This window comes from Acartia tonsa, chromosome 6, assembly GCF_053477335.1.
Source record: "Acartia tonsa isolate MP-2025a chromosome 6, ASM5347733v1, whole genome shotgun sequence".
In the NCBI taxonomy this organism is placed as follows: Eukaryota; Metazoa; Arthropoda; class Copepoda; order Calanoida; family Acartiidae; genus Acartia; species Acartia tonsa.
The window spans coordinates 44373766-44392315 of NC_137265.1; the positions used below are offsets into that span (position 1 = coordinate 44373766).

At 32.7% G+C, this 18550-nt stretch overlaps 1 protein-coding gene across 2 annotated transcripts; it reads right to left on the minus strand.

Annotated features, from left to right (window-relative positions):
* Positions 1-13427: 13427 nt before the first annotated feature.
* Positions 13428-18208, minus strand: LOC145322762 (methylcrotonoyl-CoA carboxylase subunit alpha, mitochondrial-like). Of its 2 annotated transcripts, XM_080165018.1 has the most exons (6): positions 18073-18208; positions 17715-17845; positions 16688-16771; positions 15689-15760; positions 15229-15342; positions 14730-14868 (listed from the first exon to the last, which is right to left on the minus strand). In XM_080165018.1, the coding sequence occupies exons 2-5, from the start codon at positions 17799-17801 to the stop codon at positions 15295-15297; spliced, it is 291 nt and encodes a 96-aa protein (XP_080021144.1). In that variant the 5' UTR covers positions 17802-17845; positions 18073-18208; the 3' UTR covers positions 14730-14868; positions 15229-15294. The 2 variants fall into 2 exon arrangements, with proteins under 2 accessions (XP_080021145.1, XP_080021144.1); XM_080165019.1 differs by lacking the exons at positions 15689-15760; positions 16688-16771; positions 17715-17845; positions 18073-18208 and adding exons at positions 13428-13571; positions 14147-14317 and having other exon boundaries at positions 14707-14868.
* Between the last annotated feature and the right edge of the window lie 342 nt (positions 18209-18550).

Here is an 18550-nt window from a genome sequence, read left to right on the forward strand (position 1 = left end):
GTATTTTATTTTATTTTTATTCTATTTCTATTATTTCCCTTTAACAAATTAACTATCTATTTTTTTCTGTACTCAGTAAATGTCTTTCTTTTATTCTTTTTTTAATTTTAAAAAGAAAGTAAAATAATATTTTAGAGTGGGGGGGGGGGGGGTAATTTTTCTTCTATTAACACTTATTCTTAGGATGGTGTTGTTAACGCTTCCCCTAAAATATCTATACCTTCCATGACCCAAGAAAAGCTCCATTGTAAAGGAAAACATATCGGTTCAGCAGTTAGGGACAGGGGCGTCCAAGCTATTTTATTTTGGGGGGGGGGTAAAAAATTTTTAGGGGGGGGGGGGGTAATTCGTGTTTGGGGGGGGGGGTAAAATGGCGCGCGAAGCTCGCCGCAAATTTTTTTTACCCCCCCCAAAATTTTTACCCCGGGGGTAAAATTTGCTTGGGGGGGGGGGGGTAATTACCCCCCCTGAAATCTGTTGGCAGGGGTAAATTTAGTTTACCCCCCCCAAAATTTACCCCCGGGGTAAAATTTTTTGGGGGGTAATTTAAATTTTCTTAAATATATAGTATTAAAAATGCTCGCGAAGCGCGCAAAATTTTTTTTTATTAGAGATTTTTTATTTTGGGGGGGGTATTTACCCCCCCAAAATTGTTTGGGGGGGGTAAATACCCCCTCCTAAATGGTTGGGGGTGCCTACGGCACCCCCAGGGTAGGGGTAAATTTTGAATGGGGGGGGTAAAATGAAAAAAATTTTGGGGGTGCCTACGGCACCCCCAAAATCGTTTGGGGGGGGGGTAATCGCCCCATTACCCCCCCCCTTGGACGCCTATGGTTAGGGAGATCTTAAACTATACACAGTACACACAAACAAACAAACATCATTTTACTTTTATATAAGGATTGTCAAATATCTATCTTTTCGTTAAATTGCTCTTATTTATCAAAAAAGCCATAAAATAGTGCAGGTTAGGTTATGTTAAATTATTTTATTTAAAGCTTTATCTTGTTGGTTTAGGTTAGCTCCCTGCAGGCTTGAGTATAGTTTACTGGTGCAAGCCCATTTGGCTAGAATTTTAATGGACACCTATTATTATTTTTAAATTTCTTGTTAGCTTAGCTTCTATGGATAATTTTCAACATTTTAGTCTGCACTTTACAAAAAGTTTCTTGAATATTCTCATGAGAAGTATGATAGCGCAGTTTTTGACTGTAAAGCTGTAATTTAACTGCAATTTATCATTTTCAATAACTAAAGAAAAGGTATTGCAAGTTAACTAAAAATTCCTTTATTTGATAATTATTACTTTTGACAATAGTGCTTGCAAATTACTTTCAATATTCAAATTTTATATATTATTTAATTCAAAGCGTTTACACCCCCTAATTAATTGAATTATTAGTGTAGATGTAATATTTTGTTTTAGATGAAGCTTTTCTATAATTAGGGTCGGTCCGTCCGTACGTCCGTCCGTAACGAATACCTTTTTTTGTTAATTTAGGCATTTTAGAATTGTCCTATCGATTTCAAATTTTGCATGGTGATTCCTTTAGTAGTTAGGTACGATTTAGAAAATGTAGCAACTCTATAATCATTACTAAATTGTCCGTACGTCCATTTAAATATGTAGATTTTTTTACTTTCTTAACATCAAATTTTTATGTGATCTAATCATCCGATTGTTCTGATTTTTGATATATTGATTGAAATAGTAAAAAATTAGTGAGAAAGGATTCGTGATTTTTTTCTCCAATGTATTTCTATTCCTAATTTTGACAAATGTTCTGTAAATCTCATTGTCCATGCTTTATGTGCTTCGCTACTTAAGATGTTGTCATCATTGTTTATTTTATCCATGAAAAATTTGAAATATTTAAACTATGTATAATTTACTAGCGGCTTCGCCCCTAGCCTCTAGGGGCTTTGCTCCATGGCCGGGTAATTCTAAAAAAAAATATAAAAAAATAAAAATTCTGGTGCTGCTGCCCATAATTTATGTGAAGTAGTTTCCCCAGAATTTTTTTTTGGGGGGGGGGATAATTTTCATTTTGGGGGGGTTGGGGGTGTCCCACTCCCCAATAAAATAGCTTTTAAACCACCACAGGACCAATAGGTATATATCCTGAAGAGTAGAATCCGATCGGTACAGTGATTACCGAGATCTTAAGGGACGGATGGACGGACAGACAAACAAACATCGTTCTACTTAATTGTATTATAAATAACTTAAAAATATTGTTAGGTTTTGTGATTTCTAAACAAATAAACAATTAAATTATCGGCTATAGTAGTCAGATGTTTTTTTGTGTGTGTTCATATGTCAATTATGATCTCTAGAACTACTATATTCACCAAGAAATTTTTTAATTTTGAGAATAGCAAGATATAGTAGTATTGTAGATTATAATATCTGCGTAAATATCAAGCATATTACCTCATATAAAACATGTAGATTATATGTCAGCTATGGGCACTTTTATTAGATGCTGTATAGTCGATATAAACTATTGAAATTGTATATTTACTTTACACTTATGATGACTTTAGTAGTCTCTCTAAACCCAGGGATCTTAAGGGATAAGACAATAGATAATAAAATGAAAAACATCCCCAATGACGTTAAACAAAATTCACACTTTTGTAGATTGCAATTATTGTTTAAAAAGCTTGAAACTACTAGTTTAAAACCAATCAATCAGTATTTAATAAAAGTTCCCAAAGTTTTTGAGCTAATCAATTAGGTAACCTAGTCTAAAAACTTTGGCTACCAGTTTAATGTACAGTATATTGGCCCCTCCCTTCTTGCCCTAGAATATCCAATTTTTTCATATTAATTTTAGCTGCACAAATTACACTCATTTAATTACTTGTCCTTGTTCTTTCAAACTTTTGTTTATGAAATTAGAAATGGCAAAAATGTCGACTCGAAAATTTTGAGTAGGCATGAAAAAATTGTGTTTATTTCAAACTACAAAATTCGGGATGGAAATAAAAAGTCTAAATCAGTTAGATATACTAAATGAAGCTGTTATAGTGCCTGTGAAAAATGACGTCATACTGGCCTACCATTGGCCAATTAAAATGTATACTGGCCTGCCATTGTTAATTTAGTCCGTGTATTGGCCTATCATTGGTTATTTGTATTGTATGACGTTATTTTTTTTATAGGCACTATTAAGAGCTTTATGTTTCACGCATCTCCTTTTTTTATAGAAATTAAAAAGAAATTACTTAAACAATTAAAATCCAAGGATTGTCCTTTTTTACTATTTTTATTTTTAGCTGTTTTCATTGGACATTTCTTTAAAAATTTATAGAATGTTTTGGCTTTTATCTCATGGTTAAAAATTAGCCACAGTTGTCTTATGTGTCTGGGTAGTAATGACGTAGCGAGGGGGTTGGATTATATAGCTTTCATTAACATCAACCCCCCCCCCTTCTTTTATATTACATAAGGTAAATTTTTTTTGTCTTAAGCTTAAGATTTCAATAACTACTAAACTGCTCAAGTTCTCCTTCTTTGACAAGCTTCACATAGGTTCCGTGACTGTTTTAGGCTATTTTATTTTAAGATTAAACCTTTAGATGGTTTTATTCTATTTTTTCTGCCCTCATCTTATTCCTTAATAAAGGAGCCCCTACACGCTAGGGGCACACCGGATAGTTATATTATAATATATCTAAATCTAAAACTAATAAATTTACGATGTCGCTGTATGCAAGCGTTAAAGTTAAGAGTTAGAAATTAGACCTTCCTCTCAGTTTTCGTGCTATTATTACATTGTCTTTAATCTACCTGATTAATGCCGTATGGATAATGCAAGGCCAGACATTTATAACAACATTATAACTATTGCTGACAACCAACCCGTTGATTGCATAACCTTTGTCTGAAAGTTTTAATTGTGCATTATTAAAAGTTGCGCCTGTTTTGAATCCCCCAACACTTGAGATTAATTTGACAGGGGTAGGTGACACTTTTTTATGTCTTTGGGTATGACGAGGTTTGGATTGGTTTCGGAACTCCCCATCGACGAGCAGATGCATACTATCCATAAAAATGGGGGGGAGGGTCTCCACTAGAATTAATTCACCACCTCCAAATAAAAAGTACAGCCATGCTTTTATGATTTTGGGTTTTGGCTACTCATTATAAAAATTTGATAACAAGAAAAATAAAAAATATCATAAAACGACTAAACAATTTCAGCTATGCGTTTTAAGAACGCTTTGAATTGGTCCTCTGTGGGGTTTTGAGGGTAAGTTCATGTGGGTGGTGGGTATAATTTTAGAGGAATTCACCCCATGAATTAAATATTAAACAAGTTCTTGATGAGAGGTTTTAGTTACTCATTATCAAGTATTACATCAAGAAATAAATATTTGAAAAGAAAGCGAAAATACAAAATGTATTTATACGAAATAAACTAAATGTTTATATGTTATGTTTTTCTTTTCGAGAAGGTTTTATTTTAGTCATGTTTATTGTTTATTTAAAAACATGAATACGTATCTAAGTTATAATAAAAAAGCTTCGTTATTTAAAATGTTAAAATGATTTTAACTGATAAAAATAGCTTTTATATTAGTCATAGCTCAAAGTCTTTGAATTTTATTTTTAATTAGTTTTAAAATATAATAAAATTTCGTCATAATTTTGGTATGTCGTTTTTTTCCAAGTAATCTCTTAAATCTAATCTTTACTCATTTTAAGAGCACAGCTACTATACAATAGGTACATAATTTATTTTGTAGCACGTAAACTAGGGTAAATTTACAGGGATCTAAAGGGATAAGACAATGGCGGTAAATTAATTTACATCTCCAATGATGATGCACAAAATTATCCCTTCATTAGAATACAATTAGTCTTTGAAACGTTTAGACACTCAACTTAATAAACCAACCAATCAAATTCAATAAAAGTCTCCAAAGTTGATGAGCCAATGATTAAGATAACGTTGTTATAAAAAGGAACCAGCGTAATAAACAGCCTAAAGTAACCTTCCTCTCTGTTTAATCCATTATTGGGGTAAAGGTTTTGAATATACATTAATTTATCGTCCATCGTCCTATCCCTTCTTCCCCTGTATTTAGGGGTTCCCATACATACATCCTCTTCATTTCGCTCTGATTAACAGATGGATAAGAGAGATGGACAATAGATAGACATGTCATATGCATATGAGTATACATTGGAATGTGAACCAAGGGATATAAAGGGATAAGACAATGGCCGATAAATTGATGTATATCTCCAATGATGATACACAAAATTACAATTATAATTAGTGGTTGAAACGTTTGAACACTCAACTGAATGAATGAATCAATCAAAATTCACTAAGGTCTCCAAAGTTGTGAAGCCAACGAATATGAAAAAGTTATATAGAACTTTGGGGACTAGTGTAATTAACATCCAATTGTCCCCTCTCTCTCTCTCTGATGTGAACCACTGTTAAACTTTGGACCTGTTATTAAATAGACTTGACACTGTAGTCATATTGTCATTATTAATTTGTAGTCATTTGTTAAACATTGATTTTTTTTGGTAACTTTTAATTTTCGACAAAATGCCGACATAACAAATTCGATGAGATGTCAACTATGACCACTCATTTATAAAGTTTCGTATTTTCACAGTAGTATTTTTCCTTATTATAGCCCCTGTAGGGGCTCTAACCTGCAGAGCCTATTTCCTGCGGGGCAATCATTAAAATTTACCTAACCTAAAGTAACCTATAAAAAGCTATTGTAAAAATACTACAAAACCGGTTAAAATATTAGTATCCATTTAAACTGTATGTTGATTATAAAGCTACACCAAAATTTTCTATTATCACCCTTGTTTTATATCCCCGCCTTTTTAATATTAAAACTGCAGTTATGATGTAGGTCCTTCCAGCTAAAACAAGGACAATAATTGTCAAAAGTAGCGTAAACAATTTTATATATGGAAAAAAAAGAAATATTATGCAAAGAATCTTAAATAAATAAATTCTTATTGCGATATTTGCTTAGTATATGTTAACTTATGATTTTAAATAGTTCATTGGTTAATTAGTGTGTGCACTTCAAGATACAAAAAAAGATTAGGTAAATCACTACAAAACTTTTGGAGATGTTTAGCATCTAAAAAATGGTCAGATTATAATTAAATCAGGACCCCCTTCAATTTTAGAACATTTAAGGTTGTTTCCTTTGTTATCTTATCCTGTAATTCACAAAAGATTTAAAGTCTAACTTGGAATAAAACTGTATTGTGATATTTCTATTTCTTGAAACCATAGGACTGAAGCGCCTTTTGCCGCGCAATTAAAATTCTTTAAAGATTAATTTACGAGGGAATGGAACTCCCATGCACTAAAGTTTTGAAAAGGCTGCCAGCTGCAGCCGCAGTCGCATTCGCAGCTGTATTTCAAGCCGTTTTCTATTTGGTATTTGTATACACGGTGTTTCAAAAAAAACTGCGTTTTCCGGTTTTCAGAAACAACCAGAAGGAATATGAAAAAAAGGATAATAAATCCATATTCTATGTAAAAATGTACATCAGATTTACTTAAGGTGTTTTTTGATATCTCTAAAATTGCGGCTGTACTGATTGGTACATGTAGGGGAAAAATGCTTGATGTTGAATATGAGATATCAATTAGATTGAAATAACTTGTATATTTTTCAACATATTGTTTCAAAAGTACAAAATCAAAGTAGTAAAAGCTTAAATCAATGTCCCCATATGAAATTTTTTTTACATATTTTCTTTTTTGGCTCCATGCAAAGACCTTTTAAGGTTCTTCAGAATTTAGTTTTTTTTTATTTCTCTATGACAAAGTCATTTTTAAAAAAAAATCTCTATTAATACTGTGTGCATTGACAAATAAAACAAGTCACTTTTTATTTCATTTCAATATCTTTAAAAATAAGCAAGTTATCATGGTTTGAAATTGTTCGTAAAAAGTGCGTTTTCATTAATTACTCATGTTTTATATGATGATCTCTTATAATCTGTCAATCAAATTAAGAGATTAAGAGATTAAGGGGGGAGGGTGAGGAACGAATATGAACAATTTTAATACTAAGAATTAAAATCCAAGCAAAAAGAATATTGATTTTTTATTTTAAAAAAGGCATTTTAAATTAAGTTTTAAATGTAATTATTAGATTATTTTGAAGTTTATGTTATAATGTTGTTTTCAAGTAAAAAAAAAGGATTAAATTCAACGTTATAGCATAAAATTATTAAGAATACAATAACACACACACATTTCGAATTCTTTGAGCTCTAAAATGCGCTGTTGTTTTAAGAGATATTAAAAAACGCTTGTAACAAATTCGAAGCATATTTTTATAGAGAATATGGACATATAATTATTTTTTTTTTTTTACTCCTAATGGTTGTTTCCAAAATCTGGAAAACGCAGTTTTTTTTTGAAACGCCCTGTATATGTCCTTGATGAGTAATACAAATGATGCAATTTAAAGTTCTTTAATTTATACCACTTCCATATTGAAGCTCTTTATAGTGCCTATTAAAAAAGTGGATAAATAAAAAAACTTTTAGACGAACAGTCCTGAATGACGTCAAGGATGCTTTGGCAAAAAGTTTTTTTAGCTTATCCCTTTTATATGGGCACTATAAAGAGCTTCTTCCATATTTTTGTTGACCTTTTTGCTGTATGTTTTTAGTAGCGAAGCTACTCTATAATTCACTTTGTCCGTCCGTCAGTCAGTCAGTCCGTCAGTCCGTCAGTCCGTCAGTCCGTAACGCTATGGGGGAAATGGGATTTACTCAGCTCCTATATAAGATAGAATGCTGAAATTTTTTGACAACATTCCCATCATTAAGGAGCACAATTTACTATAAAACATCATTGGCGTTCGGACCGATTTTTAGCAGGCTTTAGGCTATTTTTATATTTTTCACATTTTTCTCCATATCTTCAGTGTTTATGGTCCGATTTTCAAAATTTTTTTCAGTTACAGATATCAAAATTAAATTTCCCGTCGTTTAAAGGAACAACCATGAAGGCCAGACTGCCTTTTCAGTAGGTTTTAGGCTATTTTTATATTTTTCACATTTTTCTCCATATCTTCAGTGTTTATCGTCCGATTTTCAAAATTTTTTCAGTTATAGATATCAAAATTAAATTTTCCGTCTTTTAAAGAAAACAACCATGACGGCCAGACTGCCTTTTTAGCAGGTTTTAGGCTGTTTTTTATATATTTAACATTTTTCTCCATATCTTCATTGTTTATAGTCCGATTTTCCAATTTTTTTTTAAGTTAAGGATTTAAAAATTAAATTTTTTGTTGTTTTGATAAAACAACCATGACGGCCAGACTGCCTTTTATCAGGTTTTTGGCTATTTTTATATGTTTTACATATTTCCCCATATCTTTGTATATTTTGATGAAAACAACCATGACGGCCAGACTGCCTTTTTAGCAGGTTTTAGGCTGTTTTTTATATATTTAACATTTTTCTCCATATCTTCAGTGTTTATAGTCCGATTTTCAAAATTTTTCAGTTATATATATCAAAATTAAATTTCCCGTCAAACAAAATAACCATGACGGCCAGACTGCCTTTTTAGCAGGTTTTAGGCTATTTTTATATATTTAACACTTTTTTCCATATCTTCAGTGTATATGGTCCGATTTTCCAATTTTTTTTAAGTTAAGGATTTAAAAATTAAATTTTTTGTTGTTTTGATAAAACAACCATGACGGCCAGACTGCCTTTTATCAGGTTTTTGGCTATTTTTATATGTTTTACATATTTCCCCATATCTTTGTATATTTTGATGCAATTTTCAAACTTTTATGGGATACCTGTATCAAAATAATTTTTCCCATTGTTATGAGCATCTTTAATATAATTTACTTTGACCATCGTCATCATGCAAAATAAAACAAGGTTTCATGTTTATTTTATCCAATAAATCTATTCTTGATTTTAGTAAAAACCTTTTAAAACGTATTCCAATCGACGATTTTTTGTGCTTCGCTACTTATGGATGTTGTCATCCTTGTTTTTATGTTTCAGGACCATATCCAACATGTAAAGATAAATACTTTCTCGTATTCATTCGAATCCGGTGGATAGGAACCGGTTCTAATCCATACGAAAAAACTATGTCTAGCATCGTATTATATCCAGCTTTCTACGAATATAAAAATGTACAATCATAAGATTAAAACCAGTTTTTTTAGCCTGTGCCTTCGGCATCTCGGGGCTAAAAAAAACTGGTTTTAATCTTATAATTCTACATTCTATATCCGCGGAAAGCCGTTTATAATACGATGCGAGAAATAACTATTAAAACCTCAAAATCAATAATCAAAAAAGTAGAATAATATATCTAAGCATTTATAAATCTTTTATAATAAAGTATATCTAGGTTAATAATGTTTAAATAAAATGGCCTTGATTCAGGAAAATCAACAATCATTCAGTAACTGGTAGTCGGTTGGTCTGTCAGACATACACAGGCATGTCACAGACCATAACTTAAAGCAGCTGCGCAGCTTGAAAATGGCAAATGAACATCCCCTGATATTTTTTTTGCAGTAGGAGGGTTAATAAGTAATTATATCATTCCATAAATATTTTTATTAATTACGAGATTTATACTCAGTAAATAAATCTTCGTAGCAAGCTTTTTGACTGTAGCGAAGGATCTCTCTAACCGCTGAACTGATATGGTTCTCCTTTACAGTGAATCTTCCTAAAAGTCCAGGGAAAATCTTTAATTATTTTTGGGGAAAGTACCTTTCTAAAGTGCCCCTAGAGGCTTCTAGAGACGTAAAGTCTTGTATTATATAAAGAAATACGTTAATTGTAATGTGTATGTCCAAAAAGATCTTGTAAACGGCCATACCGATTGTTCCACATTCTCCAAGAAAGTTTATCTTCTAGCAAAGTATATATCAAAGGGATGGGACACCCCTCTTCCCCTAAATAAATCATTCCCCTCATTTTTTTCCCTTTAAATCAAAGGGGTAGGGTGGGGGAGTGGTGGGAAGAAAGCCCTTGTGTTAGAAGCGCAGCCACTAAAATATAATAAGTTGCGACTGTGTCTTAATTTTTCTTATCTCTATTTACTTTAAGTTTAATTTCACACAAACGTTTATTGATTAAAAATTATTAGAATTGTAGCTAGTCGCGATATGATTTTAATAAATTAAGGTATCAGAGTTTCTTATGGAATGATCAAATGATTTTCTAAACAGAGAACATATAATTGTCAAGCTTCTGGCATAGCAACAGTTTATTCTTTAAAATATAAGTTTAAGTGTAGATTTATAATTATCATCGACAAGAAAAGAAAAGAAGATTTATTATTGTCATAAGTCTAAAAGAGTAGGATTTTTTTTCTTCTCTAGGTCTGTAGTAGGTTAAAATTTAAAGTAGCCAATTTTGTTTTGTTCCTTGTCTGATATAGCAATATTATTACTCTAAAATAATAGGTCTTCTTGACAAAAAACTCAGAAATTCTAGGGATTGTCACGTTTCTGGCATAGCAGCAGTAGTATACTCTAAAATAATAAGTCTATAGCAGGCTTATAAGTATTCTCGACTCAGAACAGATAAAGTCATTTTTTTGCCAACAGTCTACACGTTCAAATTTGAGCAATTTCTGGCAAAATCTTTTTTAGGCCCCCTTTTTTTTGGCTTGCAAAGCAAAGGAAATTTTAGTCTGTCAGTCCGTTACAGACAAAAGTTTTTCATTCCTCAATAACATATTTAAAAATTAAAGAAAATGATTTAATAAAATATTATGATACCAGCGGCACTAGTTCCCTCCCCAAAAATAGTTATAAACATTGCCAGGACCTATGAGAAGCTACATTGTAAAGAAGAACCATAATGGTTTAGCGGTTAAGGTGATCATTTGGTACAGACAGACAAAGATCCTGTTAATTTATCATAAGGATTGGCATACTGCATGGTTTAATTGAAAATAATTATCAGTTTAAATTATGTAAGCTACAAAATGTTATCATTTTCATGATTATTTAGATTTTTAGGGGTTTATACTTCCAGGGGCGTCCAAGCTTTTTTTTTAGGGGGGGGGGTGGTAATTTGGTTTTGTTGGGGGGAAAATTTGTTTAACCCCCCCAAAATTTACCACCAGGGTAAAAAAATTTTTTTTGGGGTGGGGGTTATTTAATAATTCAAAAAGGTACCTACCTAATAATGAAATACTATTAAATATTTAGTAGTAAAAAAAAATTTTTCTTGATAGGAGATTTTTTTGTTTTTTTGGGGGGGGTTATTTACCCCCTTAGGCGTCCTTGATCACCGTCTCGTATGATGTAAAAATCATAAACAATAATATATACAACAAGGATCCATAAAAAATAGTTGTATCAAAGTGTTTGTGGTCTTTTTTAAAATTTTATTAGCTAAAAAAAATTGGTAAATTTTGTAGTTCTTGTTATAAGTTTTGCCTGTTTCTATGCCACTGCATTCCTGCTTCTCTGACATTAGTAACAATACAAATAGGCTTAAAATCTTTAGTATGATATTGTCTTGGATCTGGCCAATATTATAAGGGGGTTACTCCAACAGAGGTCTAAAAGTTTAAACTGGAAAATTGTGCAAATTGCAATTCTTGTAAGATATAATTATCAGAGAGCATCTAAGTTGTACAATATTTTATAACTAGGACATCTCTAACAAAATCCGGGATAAGGATGATTATATCAAAAAATGATTTCATTTAAGTTTTAAGTCTTTAATGTAAAATTGGGAATTATTTGAAAATATTTTCGCAGTGAGATGTCCAAATTGGTAAACTTAGGCGATTTTAGATAAAAATTTGAATTTGTGTAAGACGGGAGATTTGAAATTATTGAATAGGAATTTGAATAAAAATTATACACTTTTACAACAACTAGTTTTTATATGTTCATCTGTTAAGACCAGAAAATTGTTAATCCTATCCTATTATATAAAAAGTAAGGTTTTTGTCTTAAGCTTAAGATCTCAACAACTACTGAATCGATTGGGTTCTCTATTTAAGGTAAGCTACGTACTGCTATTTCATTTCCAGATTTAAGTCTTGGGTTGGTTTTAACTATTTTCTAGACCCTCTCTGAAGTCTTCTCTAAAAGTCTTCTTAAAGACATAACTGCGTGATTGACGGTCAAAGTACAGTAAATATCCTAGCTATAGAGTTGCTGTCACACCAGAAACCTCAGTATTTTTAAAGTTATTCTTTTGTTTTAAAAGTAGTTCAGAAATAAATCATAATTTTAGGTTTCTAAAGTTTTTCTTAATTGTTTCTTTAATAGCGTAGCAACTCATCATATCGACCTTTAATAGCTTATTTATTTTTGAATAAAAAAAACAGAAACAAAAAATAAAATACCAATAGGTAATAAGCCTTTCCCGTACTAAAAATGCTTAAAACCTGTTTAATTAAAAAGTCTTAGTCCAATTGTGTATCTGTTTTAGATCTCCAAAGTAACAAGAGATCTCATCATTTGTGATTTCTGCGCTTATAATGAATATTCTTGTTCTTGTGTTTTTAATGTTAAAATAACCCAAACAAAACGGTTTTTTAAAGATCTTTGCTGGTGGCTATTTCTTGAAAAATAGATTTCCATTAATATGTAAATTTTTAAAAACAAGTAGAAATTGTAAAAAACGAAGCTTCTGTAAAAATAGCTGTTGTCTGTTAGTCCGTCCGTAAGCAACAGTAGCTTTTTTTGTTGTTAATTTACACATGTTCAAATTGTCCCATCGATTTAAAACTTTAGGTGATGATTCTATTAACAATTAGGTAGGATTTATGAAACGTAGCAACTTTTAAATTATTATCAGAAAGTCCGTATGTCCATTAAAAACACGCGAATTTTTGAATTATTTAACATAATTTTTTTGTATGATAGTATTATCCTATTCATCTGATATTGGGAACACCCAGGACGGAATTAATACCATAAAAAAACCTAGTTTTTACCACTTTTATGGTAAAATTTTACCAGCCTATACGATTTAAAAGGTGGTAAAATTTTACCGTAACCGTGGTAAAAACACTTTTTGTGGTACTCCGTGACGCTTTTTACCAGCGATTTTTACCACAATTATCGGTAAAATTTTACCAGATTTCCGGTAAAATATTACCATTTTAGGACGCAAATTTATACCAGATTTTGACCAATTTTTACCACTTTTTTGGTAAAATTTACCGCAAATTTCTGTAAGATTTTACCGAAAAAGTGGTAAAACTGTTCAACACCTGGTAATATTTTTGCCCTAAATTGGTAAAATTTTACCAGAAATAGGGTAAATATGGTAAAAATTTACCAAAAATTGTGGTAAAAACGGGTGGTAAAAATCACGAGAAAGTGGTAAAAAACGACCTTAATTATAGAAAAACATCGCTTGTACACAAATCGCAAAAATAAAAAAAAAATTGTTTTCATTTTTATCTTTATTGATTGAAACACTTAAACATATTTTTCTTGATTCTACTGCTCTGGCCGAAGAAAACTGTTGCGCAACCTCCTGGATTTGCTGGGCACCGGCCCCATTCGACCTCGTATCACTGATATTCAACCTGGAATAAAATTGCTCATTAGTTAATTAGATAAGTACAGGGATATAAAGGGATAAGACAATGGCTGATAAATTGATGTTCATCTCTAATGATGATACACATCGTTACCCCTTCTGTAGATTACAATAAGTGATTGAAATGTTAGGACACTCAACTTAATGAACCAACCAATAAAAAATCAATAAAAGTACCCAAGGTTGTTAGGCCAAAGAATAAGAAAATGTTATTTGAAAACTTTGGGGGCTAGTGTAATTTACAGCCCAATGTCCCATCCCTCCCTACTAAATATCTAATCTATAATACAAAGTAGAACGATGTCTGTCCGTCCGTCCGTCCCAAAGATAAAGCCTATACTCGCTGTTTACGCAAATGTGTCAGAACTTCCCCCCCCCCTTACTCTCACACCTAAATTTTTTCTTTTGAAAGCAAAAATAAAAGTGTGTAGGTTCGACTCCCCCTCTCCCCCCTCATTCATTTCCTACAGGCATCTTGACACGTGGCAAAAAAATCAACAAACTTATCTAACTAAACATCTTTGAAAACGCAGAACGAGAAAAAATAAAGGGAAAGCTTACCTGGAAAACATAATCAGTAACAACATCCGTGGCTAACAAGAACAGGATAGTACTCGGCTTTACTGATTATATGCTTCACGTGGCGTATGGAGCCTTCTTTAAGAAGTTGAGCACAGATTTTAGCAAGGCAGCCCGCTGGGGTAGGCAGTGAAAACCAGGCTTGGGTACATCCTAAATAGAGATAGGTTGTTAGAAGATTTTAGCAAGGCAGTAAGAATGTTTGGAACTTTATACAAATGTCTAACTACGTTTTAAATCAACCATCTCTCTCCATAGGCATTAATCAAGTATAATTTCCCAGGGATATAAAGGGATAAGACAATGGCCGATAAATTGATATACATCCCCAATGATGATACACAAAATTGCCCCTTCTGAAGATTACAATTAGTGGTAGAAACGTTTTAGCAATCAACATAATGAAGCAACCAATTAAAATTAAATAAAAGTCTCAAAGGTTGTTAAGCAAACGAATAAGGAAACGTTATTATAACACTTTGGGGACTAGTGAAATAAAAAGCCCATGCGTTCCTGATAATTTCCCCTGGAACAAAACTGACCTGAACTTCTACGTGTCTGGGGTCAACAACAAACTTCTCCAGGAGCATCACTTCGTCACCGAAGGACTTCATCGGCTCGCGCTTGGCAGACTCCAGCTGGGCCTCGAACTCGCCAGCGGTCATGGCAATCCTCATACCCTTGCCACCCCCTCCGCGGACAACCTATGACAATATCAAATAACAGTTTTCCACAGGTAGAAAAATAAAAACAATATAAAATTTAGCAGCTACTCTACAATAAGGTATGCCGTCACTCCGTCTGACTGTACTATATATCATTACACAATGGTAGAAAAATATAACACTACATTTCTTTACATACATATATATAATTTATATAACTTACATATTCCTTTTTTTTTTAACATTGATTCCCAGAATTATACCTAAGGTATAATGTTATAATCGAGCCTTGAAGTTGAAATATATTATGTCATTGTCCATATTAAACATCCTGTTTTATATTTATATTATTTACTATTTTATTGCGGTACATGTGGACATACTTGTCCTTGTTCCCACCTTGATCATAACAGGGAACCCGATCTTGTCTGCCTCCGCCTTCAAGGTGTCCAGGCTCTGGTCCTCTCAGTGGTAACCGTGGATTACAGGTACATTAGCGGCTTCCATGATCATCTAAAAAACAGGTTAAATATTAGAAAAATTGTAACGACAGACTTCTTTTAAATACACAGTTGCTTTTCCTAGAGCCTACTTGTGTTTCGTCTTAAAAGAGGATGGTTGGAGGGTTTTTACCAATGAAAATTTTCGAGGTCATTTTTCCAAGAAGCGGTGTCATACCCCCCCCCCCCCGCCAAAAAAACAGCATAAACATTCCCTGAAAATTATGGAAGACCAGAAGATTGAGATCGTAGAGGACAAATGAACAGACATCCTGTTACTCCGGTATAGTATAGAGTGTTATTTCTTTCTACTTGAAATCAACCAAAATAAGTTCCTGAGTAGCTACTCTATCATTTACCTTAGATGTAGACTTGATACCCATATCTCTAATGGCAGTGGACGGTGGACCAACAAATATAACTCCTTTCTCCTGATAAAAAAAAAAATTTAAATTAAAAGGTAGGTATCATTCTTATTAATATAATATTACATTCTTGAAATTAACCAGAAAAAAACGTAAGCAGTACAGTGGCGTGCACAGGGTTTTTACGGGAAGGGATGTAATCTTAGAGGTTTTTAAAAAACGGGGGGGGGGGGGGAATCTACATAATTTTAATTTTAAGGGGTGTGTTGTCAACCCCATTCCTCACACTAATGACCGTGGACAAGATAATGAACGAAATATACATATATAAATCCCCAAATATATTGAACAAAACAACACCTTAGATTAGTTCAGACACTGCTAGTTTGAATGAACCAATCAAGATTTAAAGTTGTGAGCTAACGTGCTTATAAAACTTTGGGTACCAGTATAACTTCCAGTCTAATATCCACTCCCTCCCTGCAGTCAAATGGAAAATATTACCTGTCCAGGGATATAAAATACACGTGGATATTATTAATGACATATCATGGAAATTAGGTTCCTAACATGGACTTCATATATTGGTCAGTTCGTTTACCCAGAAGGAGGTAAGGGGGTGTTGTAAGGGAGGAATAAGGGTGTATCTTTATTTTAGCCCGCTGTGAGTACCGCTTTATTAGAGTACATGAAAAACTGGTGTAACATCCAGGTAATAATATATCCATTTACCCAAGAATCTTAAGGGATAAGACAATGGTCGACAAATTGATGTACTGTACATGTACAACCCCATTGATGATACACAAAATTACCCCTTACATAGATTACCTTTTGTGGTTGATACGTTTGGACACTCAACTTAATGTACCAACCAATCAGAGATCACTTAATCCCCAAAGTTGTTAAGCCAACGAATAAGAATACGTTATTATAAAAGTTTGGGGACACGTGTAGTTAACAGCCCATTGTCCCCTCCCTCCCTGCATTTACCTGGCAAAGATTAGCAAACTCGACATTCTCGGAGAGAAATCCATAGCCAGGATGTACAGCATCGGAGCCGGTTTCCGCCGCAACCTAAGATAATACAGTGTATGGTCAATAGTAACTAAGCCCCTAGAGGCCTCTAGGGGCACTTGAGTTAGTGGTGAGTTGAAATAGATCCCAACATTTTTTTATTTTAGTTTCAATAGAAAAAGTAAAAAATCCATCTTAAGGCTTAAATATGATCAGAAAATAGAATAAAACCAACTCAGGACCTATGTGATGCCTACCTAAAATAGAGAACCCAATCGGATCAGTAGTTATTTAGAAAAAAAGTCTTACTGCTTTATATAATAGGATGATGCATATAAGAGTTATTCTAAATCTTAATAGGTAGATTCTTCCAAGTTTCAATTTAAATTATCAATCACACCATTAAGCAAAAAACAACACCCATTTTTTTGCAATGTGAAAGGTGTGGGGAGGGGGGGGGGGGGGCTGGGAAAGAGCCGACCCACTACCTTGAATTTTAATTTTTCAAAGTTTTTAAAAAATAAAATTTTTGGGGTAATTTTTCTTAGGCCTATAAAAAAATCCATGTATAAATTAAAACCTTTCCGAGACATACAATAAGCTTCAATGTAGAGGAGAGACGTGTACGTACGCTAGATATTTCGCTACAAACGAAGACAAACAAACATCCTGTTACTTTTATTTAAGGATTATTTTAATCAATCAATTCTTGTAATGTCCATCTAAAACTAATACCTAACAGTATAATGTCAGAGATATAAAGGGATAAGACAAAACAATGGTCGATAAATTGATGTAAATCCTCAATGATGATTAACAAAATTACCCCTTGGATTAATATTAGTGGTTGAAACGTTCGAACACTCAACCTATTGAGCTAACCAATCAAAATTCACTAAAGTCCTGATGTCGAAAGTTGTAAACCAACGAAAATGTAAACGTAATTATAAAACTTTTGGCACTAGTTTAATAAACAGTATCTCCTCTCTCTGGTATAATATACCTTTAAAATAGTATCTCCCCTGAGATAGCTCTGTTGTGAGGCAGCTGGACCAATTCTAACAGCTTCGTCCGCCATGGCTACATGCATAGAGTTTCTGTCGCTGTCACTGTAAACTGCCACAGTTTTAATACCTATAATAAATTTTGACTAAAACACAATAAAATGTAGGTAACAAAGGAAGGGTTGGGGCGGAGGTGCCACTTTAGGAAACAAATAAAAATCGTCGGAAAAAGCCGTTTTTTAAGCAAACAAAAGCGCGTTTTGCTCTATCTGTGAGATATTATGAATAAGATAATGTTAAGATTTGATATTAAGATGAGAAAAATTTACGTTCACAGTCCCTTTAAAGACACAATACCTGTAATAATAATACCCTGGCCTTTCTCATTATAAGCCTAGGCAGAGCCATGCTGGTGAGTGATGCTAGCCCAAGCGTGGACCGTGGTGAACTGTACTTCTAACGCCAATACCTAATTACAGGGTTACGAAAGTTTAAATTGATGTTTTTTTTTTTAATGTTAATATTAAATGTAATATAGTTTTGTAATGACATATAAAATATATATTCGATAGAATATAAAAAAATATAGTGCATTCAATATTAAAAAAAAATATTTAAATATATATATAGTTGTTAACCATATAGAATCTATTTCCGGCCGGGTTCTTAAAAGATATTGCCGCGTTTTTTCGACATTTTTTACGCTATGAATAACAAGCGCGACATTCGCGAAATCTAAAAGAGTATACAATGATTTATTTAATTATTTCGCTTTTGATGGTACGGCCTTCATAGAAAAAAAAAGATTATCTTCAATCCATTTTTGCTGCATATT

Excerpts from the sequence above, each read along its gene's own strand:
- LOC145322762 (XM_080165018.1), bottom strand. The coding sequence starts at position 17,801 with ATGCATGTAGCCATGGCGGACGAAGCTGTTAGAATTGGTCCAGCTGCC. Across the intron at positions 15,761-16,687 it reads AGTTTGCTAATCTTTGCCAG|GAGAAAGGAGTTATATTTGT; the intron begins GTAAATGCAGGG and ends TTTTTTTATCAG. Across the intron at positions 15,343-15,688 it reads GTATCAAGTCTACATCTAAG|ATGATCATGGAAGCCGCTAA; the intron begins GTAAATGATAGA and ends CCTGTTTTTTAG.